Raw genomic sequence first — 14,930 nt, 5'->3', positions numbered from 1 at the left:
AGAACAGCGTGTACGTCAGGCTTTGCCAAAGGATCTAACGGTCGGATTAATAATCGCTAGTTTGATGAATGACCGATTATCCGTGCATCCACGCTCGTGAATCTTCGAATGATCTCCGTTTTGTGGCAACGAATCGCGGTTATTTCGCCGACAACAAGGTTGTTTACTTGAGATTCGAACAATTCCGCCAAAAAAGTGCACAGCTTCACGTATTTTACGACGAAATTTAAGCTTCTTCCCTAAGTCGAGAAAGGCGCCGCGAAGGAAGTCGGGCGTCGCATCACCGGTAACTCGACAAGTCCCAGTGAGAGGCAACCGCCGGCGTGTTTCGCTTTGGCAGTTGCGCCCAGTATATAGGTCTCGACAAGTACTCGTTTCCTGTGCGCACTCTGTGTCTCTCCGCGTCTCTCCGACTCGAGGAGTCTTGCTTCACGAGAAACCGCACAAATGCGTCGTGTTGATGTCTTTGGGGGGGTCTTTCGCGACGCGGCGCGATATTCAAGCGAAGGGCGCTAAAAAAAAAGGAGGGAAAGATGGGGTGTCGGAGAAAGGGCGGCCGTGCGCGAGATGTGTCGCTCGGGAGAGAACTCGGCATCAACCCGACCGCGACGAGCCTAAGGCGAGCCTGCGACTCGAAAGTGAAGCCGGCGCGAGTCGAGGTGGCGTGTATCCGCGCGTGGCGGAAGAGCGAGCGCGCTGCACTGCGAAAAATCAGGAAGCGGAATCTAATGAGCGACCAGCAGCACCAGGAAATAATGTCACGTGGCGGGGGAGGGGGAGGGGGCGTATTAACGACACCCTACCTCTTTTACACTTTCTCGGTCGGCGGAAAAGAGCGGCGCGCAGAATCTCTTATCGCGATAAGGGGGTCTAAAGTGAAATGAAGATGGAACGGGAGAGATAGGAGGTGGTTAGACGCGCGCGTAGCGCGTAGACGCGACACATGCGATGTGCAGCCTGAGTACGGACGGATGAAATGCCCATTTCAGATTACGAAACGCATTCTCGAAAGTATATATTATAAATGTAGAGACACGGGAAGTGTAGGTAATTAGATGTGTAATTAACGGTAATAAATGACGCTCTTAAAAGATTTGTCCCGCGTCGAATTCTCGCAATCGGAGCGGCGGATCGAAATAAACAAAGTAAACGACGGTTATCGCCCAGCTCGCCGTTATCTATATTGCTTGCATAACTCCCACCGCGTCATTTCGCGGCCATTAATTAACCAAACGCACATTTCGCCGACGCACCGCCCGGCATCGGCAATCGGAATAAAGTCTTAATTAATTCACGATTGTTTGCGCCAGTTTTTTTTTATTTTATTTCTTTTTATCGCCGTCAGTCTGAGCGACTATAGGATTCTTTGATGTGCCGAACTCATGTATATGTGGCACCTGCTCGCTATTTCCCGTCTTCTTGCGAGCCGAGAATATAAACTTTTCTAATTTATGTCCTTTTCAAATTTGGGAAACGTCAGATTTTTATTTCTATTTCAATCAAATTGTTGAACATTTTGCGTGACGTGTGCAATTGTTTATTGGTAAAAGCTTTAACGAAACTATCGACATAAATACCAGTGAGACGGAAAAACTCTTATAGGAGATAATCGACGTTAATAAAACTGTCTAGCTAAACGAGAATTCCATCGACGGTTTAGATACTTTATACCAGCCATAAATGCACCATTCGTCGATTTATATAGATTTGATTGTTTTTCACATATCCGATATTTTTTTCTTCGAAGTCAACAAATGTCCTATACATTTACAAAACTATCCTCTCGTCATTTAAATCTTTCCTGAAATCTCTCCTATGAATAAACTTATAGTTATCGAAATATCCCGTTTGCATATTTTCAAGTTTTACGAATCCGTAAGCTATACAAAAGTAATGATAGAAAATTTAAAAACTGAATAATAAATACATTTACAGTGTTTTCAAGATCGAACAATAATTGGCGCATAATTCAAAGGTATAAAGGCGAAATGTATACAAAATTCCCAAACAAATTATTAAGTATAAGACCTTGCGCGATAACTAAAAATGTTTTTCATGCTGAATCTGTCAACTCGGTTTTTACGTCATGATTTTTCGATTCTTCAGAAAAGAAAATAGAGACGGCATAATAGACCGACATAAGTAGTTTATGATGTCCCAATATTTGTTATTTATTAACACTGCAATATTCAACTATGTATATTATTTTTACATGTCAAATACAGTTGTCATAGTTGATAGTTTTACAGTTGTTTTTTTTACAGTGTATAATAACACTATGTTTTAAGTGTTCTTTAAGATCGTCTTTATAGATTTCCCACGGAACTCTATCGATACGTATCGATTCCGAGAAGCTCTCAACATCCATCTGATATTCATCCGAATATCAGTTTCACGGGCGCGCGAGTATATATACGAGATCGGGAAGGGCGCCGTGAATCGTGAGCTATTTTCGATCTCCCATCGAAATCAATGGAGGAACAAACTCGCGCGTGTTCCAGTCACATACGAAGATCGTTCATTCTGAAAGCCGATGAGGCGTGACGGAGGCGACCGATGGATTCCTAGATCCCCGATGGCCGATGCCGGGGCAGGGGGGGAGGGGGGGGACTCGTTTACTGTCCTCTGTCCTCTGACCGGTTCCAGGATCGAGATACCGGATAACACGGATGATCGATGCCGGACTACGCGGACAGAAAATCGTCGATGACAGTGCGACGGTGTCGAACATCGACGTCTCATTTACTTTGTCGAATGTAACGGGCGGCCGGTCCTTCGTCGCGCCGATCGCGCCGTTCTCGTGGATCCTTCGCAGGATAAAGAGCTGGTTGCCGGAGGAGACGTCGTGAAAAGTCCGTTTCTCAAGACTGCAGTTTCATCGAAAGACAACGACAATAAGACAACATGCGGAACACACCAGGAATTAGCGTAGTATATATAGGGTACAGACCTTTCCTCGGCACAGAATCAGATCGCAGATGTTTCCTTTAATTAACCACGAAAGAAATTAAAGTTGAACGAAAGGAAATTAAGCCGAATGTGACGAATATAATAATGATAAGAAAGAATGGACAGAGGAAATGTTTATTTTTGAAAATGTAACTAAATAGATGGGCAATTTTATCTTTCAAAAGTAATGGAACCTAGATCGGTTGCCAGGACGGTGTCCCGTCTCTCCCCGTTCGCGTCGTCGTGCGCGGATGACGCCACAGTGTGTGTGTGTGTGTGTGTGTGTGTGTGTGTGTGTGTGTGTGTGTGTGTGTGTGTGTGTGTGGTGCCGTTCCTTTTATCTGCCGTCGTCCTTTTTTGGCATAGAAATTCAACGAATAATCGCGCGCTGAAATCGCATCGGCGCGCTCGCTATGCGTCCTGAATGCGGCGCGATGCATATTGCATGTGGCCGAAGGAAAGCCGTTCGCCACCGCGCCACTCGCTCGCTCGCTCGCTCGCGTCGCGCGCAATCCTGTGTGAACGCGAGGTTCTCTTAGAAATCAGAACAGCGCGGGGCGACGTTCGTGAAACAACATTTATATAGACCTTTTTCTTACTAGCTCTCGGCCAGGAGTATAGACAGGAAATCGTGGCCCGAGCGAACAAGCAAAATCTCAGCGTGAGGCAAATAAATAAATCACGCGCCCGATCAAGAGAACCTCTCTCGTTGTTTCTCTCTCTCTCTCTCTCGATTACCAGGTTTAGTGCACCATAAATCATAGCCATTATGTCGTAATTGATATTAAATTTATCCATTACTCCTGTCATTTGTCGCTATAAAAATCGTCGAAGGAGCATATATATATATATATATATATATATATATATTAATTGTAATTTTTTTTCATTATTGTTACCATCAGAGCTCCGCGTCTCGGATTTATATTCCCGCTTTTTTCATGCTAAATCTGTCAACTCGTTTTTCACGACTCCTTTCGTTTCTTCGGGAAAAAGAAGAGAGATATAAATCGATAACGACATAATAGACCGGCGAGTGGGATGTTTATGATGTCCCCATAACGGACGCTGGTTGCGATCAGCCTTCGTCGGGAGAGGAAAAAAAAAAAGGAAGATGCCGTCGCGCGGCCGCGCAGCAGAATTCCTCCGCTTCTTCTGCGCGCCCGTGTATACGCGCGTAATTTACGCGGAGCTGGTATCCAGTCTTGCGTAATTCGGTCCGCCATGCGGGATATAATTTCAGCTTTAATAGCCGCGGGACGCATCGCATTTTCATAGCCTCGCATAATCGGGCCGTTAAATCGTCGACGCCGCGCGCGGCGTCCAGAAGAAACGCCGGTGAATGCCGGCGCGTCGCCAGTCCGGGATGGACAAAGCCCGTAAATAAGACGGGAAATACATATATGAATAACGCTCGTGCCCGTGAAGTTATCGCGGGTTCGACGCGGTTTTATATTATATACTATGTCTGTATCTGCTCCATCGGCGCACTCTGTGAAATTCCAGGCAAACGAAGAGAGATTTACATTCTAAAAACTGTGAATAGAACGCGCGCATTGAGAAACACGTTGTATCACAGAGACTCGCGACAGGGTCCTTCCCGTCGAGCGATTTGAAAATGCGACATTATGGAATACTTATATGTTGGAACGACTTATAACGTACACTCCTCTTTTTTTCTCCCTTTGCACGCGTACAAATGGAGCGTGCTGGAATATTCCGCCATTATTGCCGGTCAGCGAATCCATGCCTACCGGCGGGTTTGACCAACTGGTAGGACAGGACGGACAATGCGCCGCGCCGGTTTTTTTTTTGTTAGGTGAAATTCTGGTTCACCGTCCGCGGTTTGCAACGCCGTACCATGCGACTTTCCATCGCGTCCCCTTCGTGGAAAGTCTCGGATTCTGTTGTCGAGAGCCGATTCCGTGAAATCTCGTATATGTATGTATATATACGCGAATAGAGAAGAATAACATATGCAATTCTCGTGCCAGTTTACGTCTAAAAGAAAAACCCAGCGCACGATTAAATTGCACGATCGAGATACAGGTTTTCTGCGCGAAAAAGTCTGCGCGCGCGGAAGCTTAAATGCTCTTTCAACCAATCATCGTTAATATTCTCAAACTGCCATTTATTACATCATTCAGTCGGTGACCATTTTTCAATTTTAATTCATACCGAGGAAAACTTTGGCAGCATTGATGATGAAACCTCGAAGAGAACTTGAGATATTAGGAAGAACGGTGAGGAAGAGACGTGGGGGAGGGGGGAATGCAAACACATACAAGACACGCGGCGTATATTGTCAAAATATATTCAATGAAAAAATGATCTTGCAAAAGTTGGACAATCCTTCCGCATCGTTACAAGGAGGACTAATAGTAGGAGCAATAATAACAGTAGTGTCCTGCGTAATCCTCATTTACTATTACTTTTATACCTCTCGCCTAGAGAGAAGCACACGACCGCTACCGAATGCAATTAATTAGGGCCCTACAACCTATAACGGTGCCTTAAGAGAAACGCGCGAGGAACGTCCCTTTTTATTTACAGGTAATAACCAGGTCGTAAACCGGGTGCAGAGGGGGTTGCTTAATTCTCTCACGGATTTGTCTCGCGGTCAGATCTTGAGCAATAATGTACATACAATTACAATAACGCGCGTTCGCCAGCTCGTTTTTTTTTCTTTTATAAATAATTAATATTATCATCTCGTCAAAAATCCAGCGTTTCGCCCGGAGCGTCGGACGGAGTGTCGATCAATCTAAAAACGGTGCGTTTGCGTGCGTTTATAAATATCTGCCTCTGGAGAAAACGAGAAAAATGAGACACAAAGAAAAATATAATTACAAGAAATCATACATAATCAGAGAAACGGAAATCTTGATTATTTGTCGACCGATCGACACGCGGAGAGAATGGTTTTGCCCTATCAAAAATTTTAATTAGATGCAGATTTGAAAATAAATTTGTTGAACTGCTAAAATAATTTCGTTATTAAAATTAATTGCTATGATGTGAAATTTTTTTGACGTTATCATGGTTGAGCGTTTTACATAATTATTTTGACGGTCAAACAAAATTATTTTCAGATCTGTACCCAGCTGAACTTTGTACAATAGACACTTCAGCAAAACCGTTCTTTCCGTGCAACGGCAAATTTTGTTAAAACATTTAAAAACGTTACGCAAAGAAGTGAAATATAAAAGAAATTTAAAAGTTAAATAAGTCAATAAGTTAAAAAGTTAAATAAAATAATTAATAACCCATAACTAAAAAATCATTTCGTCGATCAATCGCAGTAATCGACGTTCCTCGAACGTACGTGAAGGATCGAGGATTTTAATGACGGCAGCCGACAACTCTTCGAGAACCCGCGAAACGCAGAATTTTTTACAGCACTGGTAATGTTCGCGATTCTTAATTAGACTTAGGCGAATAAATAAATCTCCTTCACTAATTACATTGCCCTCAACGAACGACTTTAATGTTCCGCGGCAGAACGCCGTACAATTCGAGCTACAATAAATACAACGATTTTTTTTTATCAATTAAACGGATTTACACGCGGATTCAGCGCGTCAATAAATTTTACATACGTCCCGATCCGAAGCGAGTGTCTCCTCGAGAAGTGAATTTTCGGCTCGCGGAACGATAACGGAGAGGCTTAAGCTTTTCGTCCGTTTCGTCGGTCAAAAGGAACTCGACTGCCGGAAGTCGGCGCTCTCTCAGAAAAAAAATGCACTCTTCGAGTCTCGCTCGGCCCATCCGCGAATTTCCGTTTCGCGCGGAAACGTTTCTTTCACTCCTGATCTCTTCTTTTTACACGCTCACCGACTCTATTCACAATTCATTCGTCCTCGCGAGCGACATCACTCACGTGAGTAACCGTCCGGAAGGACTGCACGTCCGGAAGTACCGATTGTCCCGATGTTGCACAGTAGGATGCGCGATGCTAGCCGGAAAGCGCGGATTCGGACGTCATCATCAGGGATCACGCGCAGTCCAGGGACGCCAGGGACGCGGGACTGTGGGGACCGCCGAGCATGAAGGGCGGACTCATCGGCGGCCCGCCACTTCCGGTGCTGTTCCCGTAGAGCTCAAGGTCGCCGAGATTACCGCCGTCCACCCCGCCGTCGCACTTGTCGGACTTGCCCTCCTGCTTCAGCACCATACGCCGCCATTTTGCCCGCGCGTTCTGGAACCAGACCTGGGAACAAGACGAGCAGAGGGTTTCGGCCGTTTATACGACAGCTTGAGTCATCGCTGAAGATTCGCATATAGGTATACAGTATACACCGAGCTCGCGAAATCGAATATAGGTGCAGCTGCGAGAAGAGAGAAGGGCGGAAGAGGGGAGGAAAGACGATCAATTTCGAACGATTCCCATCAAACACAGACATTACAACTGCTATATTACATCAACATTTCTGGTAATACATTCTCGAATGTTATAATTCACTGCGATATTGCAGTTACAATCTGTGTCTCGCTGGGATTAATTTACAGGCTTGTATAACGTAACGTTTTCAAGAGCAACAAAATATAGCGATGTTGCGTTCGTACGTGTACGATGCTTTGTTTTAACGCCATGCTGAAAAGAATTCATGAATGCCTTATGCGAATTCGCGAGCGCGCAGCGTTAGATAAGAGTCCTCCTCCCATTCACGTGCAACCCGCACGCACACGGACGCGCGTGCACGCCTTCGCGCGAGCTATAGGCTTCCTCTATTATATTCACGATAGACGAAAGACGATGCGATCCGACGTCGCCATTTTCAAGACAGTCTCCTCCCCCGCGCGACTTCCGACGAAAGAACTCGCGAACCGACTACTCGTGCGTGTCCCCCCTCGATGCGTGAATGCGCGCGCGCGCATGTGTGTGTGTGTATGTGTGTGTGTGTGTTTACGCGCGCGCGCGGCGGACAAGTATATATTCGTGCGTTTCGCGATCAATATCAAGCAAGATGGCGACCAAGAACCCTACGAATACAATAGCGGCCACCTCCAACCCTCTCCTTCTTCGGCTCGGCGAATGGGCGCAGAAGCGAGGCAATGTAACAACCGGAATGATTGTTATGCGAAAGATCAGAGGTAAACATGGCAATAATTTTTGAGCGGCGTCATCTTTTTCAGATTCTCTTTAAAATCGCGTATCGTTTTAAAGAAGTAATAGTTTCGTTATAGATATGTAGGTATTAAGAATGACATAGTAAGGTTTTTTTTTTGGCTCGAGGATATAAAAGGGATGATAAAATAAAAAAACCATTTTTTTGTTCTTCAATAAAATTATCTACCCTTTATTCTACTTCTCTTATTTCAATATTTTATTTAAATTATTTTTTAGAATAATAAATCAATTTTTCTATATTATTAAGAAATAATCTAAATTTATGCTCTTGTAATTGTTTAACATTGAGAAATTTACCTCTTTACCACTGATCTTTTTTTTTTCAAATTGAGTTTTAATCTTAAACCTCAAAAAATAATCACGAAATTTTTACTTTTATTTTTTCAATATAAAGTTCTATTTGCATAGAAAAAGAATTTATCACTGATAAGGAAGTAATCTCCACAATATTGTTATGAATGTTAATACATTCATAAGCAAAAATTCGAAACATTTTTTAACAGTATTTTATTTTAAATTAATTTTAAAATCATTTTAAATTTGTTTTAAAATTAAGGATGATTATATAAAATAAAAACAGTTGTTTCATTTTATTACCTTTCTTTTTATATCCTTAGCAAAACTTTTGGATTTTATTGCATACATGTGTAATTAAAATTTGACAGGTATTAGAATCATTGTTTGTATTTGAATAACGTATGATTTAATATTAGAGTCTCTTCTCTTTTTGAAGAGAATCTGTCTAAATATTTGATTTTCATTGGCTCAAAATTGCGAATTTGAAATCTCTAAAATCTTGCGTTGTCGTAACTCATTATGAGACCCGAGAGCTTAAAGAACTTTGGAACTTCAAAGAATATTTAGACTTTGACGTCTCGGAATTCTTGATTGCGCAATTTTAGGTCATTAAAACCTTTACAGCCTAGTTGCGTTCGTTTCAACTGAAATTTCACACATGTCGAAATTAAATCTATATTTATAAAAAGCCAAATCGAGAACAGAGGAGGGCCTCGCCTGAACCGAGGCGCCGTGCCGATCCGTTTCCACGCCACGCGCGTTTCGCCTCGCCTCATTTACCTTTAAATCGTCAGTATCTCCCGCGCCCGATCATTCTCCCTTTTCATCCGCGCCTCCATGGCACGCTTCACAAAGGAACGCGAGCGCGCGAAACTTTCGTAACAACCTAATAATTTAACGGTAGTGGGTTAACGAGAGCGAGCCGGCGGCGCGGCGCGGCACGGGCCCCGACGTTACGACGGAGCTGAGCCGTCCGCCGCGTAGGTTTTGACTGTCTCCGGATTGACGCCCGGCTCGTAATTACGGAGAAAGGCCGCAGCCTCTCGTCGACGGAAATATCGCGCTCCGTTCCGCGCGGTTCTTTTAACTTCGCAGTCGCGCCGTGCGCGCCGCACTAATTGGGAGAAGCGCGCGTGTCTACGCGCGGCTCGCGCTATACGGGTGAATATTTTTATAGGGCGCACCCTACCGAAATGTGAGAGAGGACGAGGGAGAGCGGGGGAACCACCGGCTATCCATCTTTGGATTTTCCTTTTGCGCTCCGCTCGCCGTGTTCTCGTTATTTTTTCGTGGCAATTTATAGATATACGCTCTAGTAAGTAAACCCACTGAGTGAATTTTACCCAATTTTACGGAGATCCAAAATCGTGCCGAATGCAATTTAAAGTAGGTAAACTTACAAGCATTCAGAGTACGAAATCCAATATTTTTTGAAAAATTCTCTTCCACAGAGAGATTAAATATCTCAAATGTTTAAAATTCTATTTAAGGATTTCCTTCAAAATTAAATTACACGTGTGCATAATTATCAATTTATTATAATATGATTACAATTTTAAATCAATAAAGAATATGTTTTGTATCGGGATTAGATACGACTGAGAAGAGAGTGGTCAAAGCCACAATTACGATTACATCAGCGCACAAACCACTTTCGGAGCTGAACGCGACACGGTTAAGAGTTAACGAAATCGAAATGAGGAAATTCCAGTTTCAACATCGCGTTTCAACTTGCGATCAAGAGAAAATGCGGAATTGCGAATCGCTTGAGCCTGTACTCTGATCTCTATTTACCTGCAACACCCTTTTCGGCAAGCCAGTTTTCTGGGAAAGCTGCTTGAGATCCTTCGCGTCGGGATTGTGATTGATCGCGAAGTAGCTCTTCATCGTCCTCAACTGGTGGTGCTTAAAGCTCGTTCTCATCCGCTTCGTCCTGCTGTTGGAACCGGGGATGCCGGGGGTGCCGGGGCCTCTGCCGAAGGGCATGTCTATGTAGTCCGCGTTCAGATCTGCAACAAAAATCCAGACAAGGCACCGTCATCAAGATTGGTCGAACATGGATCGGATTGAAAGATAAAATTTACCGTTTAACACGTTGTCGGCTCAATAAGTTTTAATTGTCGTGTAGGTCAGAACAGAATTTTCATCGCAAACATACATGATAAAGTACACGGAAAGAATGATTTTGTTAAAAGATCTAAAAATTTTGCTAAATACAGATCTGAAAATAATTTCTTGTTGAATTATCAAAATAATTTGTTGGAATGTTAAAACTGATAAGCATTGCTACAAAACGTTTTGATATTCTAACAATCATTTTGACTTTCGCAAAGAATTATTTTGATTATTGAACAAAAATTATTTTCAGACATGGATTCAGCAAAATTGCTCTTTCTGTGTATATGTAATACATTTTATACATTTAGAGAAAGACGGTAGTAGTGGCAACTATAAAACTATGATAACTATAAAGGTAAAAATTTTACATATATAAAATATAGTGAAATAATTATTTACATGTAAAAATATAGTTAAATAATTATGTACATAGTGAACTAGTAAATATTGAATAAACTATTCCAGGTATTGCAACTACAAAATAGTTTATTCGATTATGTACATTAATTTTATAAAGCTCATATAGTTGTCACCTTTATTTATAGTTGCCACTACTATGTTTTTCTCTAAGTTTATGATTAAATAAGATTAGGTATATCTTGATGAATATTGTATTAAATCGAGCACTTTTATTTTACGTTGTTGTATATAAATATTGGTTATAATATAAATATTGATTGTAATTTGAAATTTTAAGTCAAATGGCAGTAATTTTTCATAAGTGCTACAAAAAGTTTCGATAACGTCAATCACTGGTGACTATCAGGGCTGAAAAGTCAGACGCCAATTACGTATAACTACCACGGCAGTCAACGTGCGTCGTTTGATTACCTAAAAACTATCTCGTAGAGATTCCGCTAATTTTTTGAAGAAGAATCGAACGCTGAATCAGATACGAACAAATTCGTGTTTCATCCCGCCGGGAAGGTCAATTTGCTCGAGCTCAATCGCACAACGTCGACAATATCATCCTTGTAGGCAGAGGCGCGCGCGATAGATCGGCGTGGCTGCAGTGAATGAGGTATCGTGCCTGTAAACTATTTGCTGCATAGACCTGTAATTGGCCGTGTATCCACCGGCCTTTCGCACACGCCGTTTCCCTTCCCCGTAACCCCTCTAATCCGCCTCTTTGCACTCGAGAAGCTAATGAGCTGTGATACGCATCAAACAGCGTTAGGAACCCGCTTCCGTCGCGTCGGCTCAGCGTGATCGCTGAGCTTGAAACTCGTACTTGAAACCGAGCCTCCATATAGTCGATAACTCTATTCGCGCCGAACTGCGGACTGTATCTCGGGAGGAATTAGTGGCGGGCGCGGAGGATATTTGACGGATTAAAATAAAATAAAATAAACCGTCGCTTTATAGATAATTTTCGGAAAAATTATTTCTCCAATCTTGCCCCAATTTTAATCTCTAAAGTTGTCTCTCCTGACTTTCCTTTCAGAACAAATTGCGCTTTTAGCGTTGCAATCCAGCGACACGAAACCGCTCTGCCGTCCAGTCGACCGTGGCTCCGCTTATTAAACAATTAATACAAGCAATCTATATACACGAGAGCGATTTGTTCGCGCGCGAGACCGCACGCTGCGAACTACAACCATAACTCAGGTGTTACTAAACACACGGTCATTTATCTCGCCTCGGAAGCTTATATATATACGGATCGTCGCGGCCCTTAGCGAGAGCCGTAAAAAATTACCGTCGTGATCCACGATAGATCGGAGAGCTGGCCTCTGCGGTACCTCGGGCGATCACCTGCGCGTGGCCCTCTGCGATCCCTCTTCACGACGACACGGCGACATCGGGCGACCTCCTCCAGCGAGCGAGAGAGCGAGCGGGGGGGAAAAGGGAGCACGGGGACGAGGTGGCAGAGTAGACGTTTCGACGTTCACGATGGTTCTTCGGCCGCGATAGCCAGCTGATGGTGTTCACCGACTCGTTTCCCACGATCGGTCTCGACAATCGGAAATTGAGTCCTCCCGGTCTAACCGGCGCGCCGCCCACGCGTTGCGTATAACACATTTCGTCGGAGAAGGAAAGAGAGAAAGAGAGAGGGAAGGGAGAAAGATTCGATTCGGGAATTTATGTCGCGCCGACAAATTTTATCAGGCTTCGGTGGCAAGCGTCGCGCGCCCACGCACGCCAGTAAATCACGCCGGGTCGGTCATGCGTTCTCCCCTCGGCGTGGCGTGGCGCGATCGGGAGGTCGAGAACGACGACGTATATCTAGACCTCACGATCCGCAGGCTATACTCTCTTGTGCCATCTTATAGACTCGCGAATAATCTTCCAGTCTATATGAGAGATCACGATTAGATTTCCGGAATTCTGTATAGCGACGAGATTTTGCGATTCAGAGATACTTCGAGACTTCGACTTTTGGAGACGCTTCATCGCAGAGAAACGTTATACTGATTCTCTTCGCGTTCCTGCGATTACCGCTCGCTGCGACCGACGGTTGCTGCAGTATATATGTATACCTAGTATACGCAATTGAAAAAGACCACCACTCACCAAGACTCGCGGTCATAGCCTCGAGATCCTTGGGCTTCCTCTTCCTGGGTCTACCCTTCTGCCTGGGCGGCGGGACCACGGCGGCGGCGCCATTGAAGTAGGACACCTTCGGCGGCGAGGACGCGTCGACGGTGCCGGAGGGCGTGGAGGGCTGCAGCGGCACCGGGCTGACGTGACTGTGCGGGTGCTGGGGGTGCATCGAGTGATGTGGGTGCGGTGGCGCGTGGTGATGATGATGATGGTGGTGGAGGAACTCGGGCGAGGGGAAGGGCTGGCCGGGGTAGTGCGGCCCGGGCGGGTAGACCGGGACCGGCGGGCTCTGGGCCGGATGCAGCTCGGCGCCCATCTCGTAGTGCAGCCGGCAGAGCACGTTGCCGTCCCGCATGCCGAAGTGGTCGCCCTTCGTCAAGAGCACCGCGCACACCGCGCACGAGAAGCAGCGCACGTGGAAGACGAGCTCGCGCGCGCGCATCACCAGCTCGGACGCCAGGATCGCCGCTTGGCAGCGCGCGCACCGCTTCATGTTGCCGAACATCCTGCGAACACAGAACGGAGGAGAAATCAATATATTGTTGCTGTAACGCATATATGTATATCGAGTGCGCTGCGCGGATCATGAAGGTCGCGTTTCGGTTACGTTAATATTGTATTTTCACGAAAAAAAGGTTTTGCAGAGACATCTAAAAATTCAGCTACAAATACAGATCCGAAATTAATTAGGTGTATTGGACCATCTATAGATAAGTATATTGGACACTCAAGCTGATTGCTAGAACGTCAAAGCTTTTTGCAAAGTTATCATCATGCTCGAGCATCGCACATAATTATTTTGACATCTAGAATTTTTATATACTACAGCAAAATCGTTTTTTTCCCCATGGTAATATATTCGTTCGATTTTCGCTAGTTAAAGCGAAAAGAAATAGAATTCCGAGGTGAAAAAAAATTAGGTACGCTGCGAAGCGTCAGCCTCACGCGATCAAAAAGCGAAACAGATGTACAACATAAACGTACGATGCCGTATATACACTATTATTAAAGCTGTACACGCGGTGTAGCCTCCTATATCGTTCAATAAATCTCTCGCGTTCAGTTTTAATCGAGAGAAAAGGAGGAAAATAATTTCCTCTCACGAAAATGAGCCTCATCGCGACTCCTAGCAGCGTCGCGTTACTCCGTATATATAAACACATTCCGCACGTCCGACCGCTATCGCGCGTTCGCGATATCCCCCCCCTCGGTATATCGACCAATGTCGTTCAATGGAGTTCCGCTAAAGAGAGACCGCGAAGATCGAGCGACGAAGGGGCGGGGGGGAGGTGGGGAGGGAGCGGGGAGGAGAAGCGAGAAAAAGACGAGAAAAAGCGCGAAGGCGAAAGAAAGAGAGAAAGAAAGCAAAACGGGAGGAGGACGTGCGGGTCGGCCGATATCGCGAAGGCCGGCGAAGATACGTCCGGTTGCCCCGCGCCCAAAGGGGGAGTGGAAGGGCGAAACGGGGGCGGGGAGGGGGGGGGGAAAGAGGGAGAGGAGGAATATACCGATGCACCGGGCGCCGTGACATCGCTACTGCATTAGCGGCACCCTGCAGTCTCCATTACCGGAGCCGGTCGACTATCTGGCCGACAACCCGCGCCGCGGCTACCTACCTAACCACTTATCTCGCTCCGCACCTTCCAAATATATTACCACCCCGCTCCCCCTCCTCCACGCGCCCCCTACTGTAAAGAACCTAGATAAAGACGTGGCCCGATCTTATAACGCCGGTCCCCCCGTCGTACGCGCGGCCCTTTACGACGTCTCCTTCCCCTCTCCCCTCTCCCTCGCCCCCCCCCCTCCCGGTACACCCCGGGGTATCGGATCGGAAATGGACAATTTCGGCGACGGTAGAACGAACGGCGCGATACGCACGTTCTCCCACCTC

General features: G+C 45.2%; 1 protein-coding gene across 1 annotated transcript in view; it reads right to left on the bottom strand.

The window, feature by feature from the left end:
- Positions 1 to 6,157: 6,157 nt before the first annotated feature.
- The window catches only part of LOC105457189 (protein apterous-like), a 30,519-nt gene continuing 21,746 nt past the window's right edge, over positions 6,158 to 14,930 (bottom strand). Inside the window, exons 3-5 of the mRNA XM_011701707.1 lie at positions 13,010 to 13,545; positions 10,172 to 10,386; positions 6,158 to 7,159 (exon numbers count right to left, since the gene is read on the bottom strand). Coding sequence (XP_011700009.1) covers positions 6,944 to 7,159; positions 10,172 to 10,386; positions 13,010 to 13,545 — 967 coding nt within the window. The 3' untranslated portion in view covers positions 6,158 to 6,943. The remainder of the gene's footprint in view (positions 7,160 to 10,171; positions 10,387 to 13,009; positions 13,546 to 14,930) is intronic.

The sequence above is a fragment of the Wasmannia auropunctata genome, unplaced genomic scaffold, assembly GCF_000956235.1.
Source record: "Wasmannia auropunctata unplaced genomic scaffold, wasmannia.A_1.0 LD335345.1, whole genome shotgun sequence".
Classification (NCBI taxonomy): Eukaryota; Metazoa; Arthropoda; class Insecta; order Hymenoptera; family Formicidae; genus Wasmannia; species Wasmannia auropunctata.
Note: the sequence above shows the minus strand (reverse complement) of the source record. Positions and strands in the feature narration are given on the sequence as shown.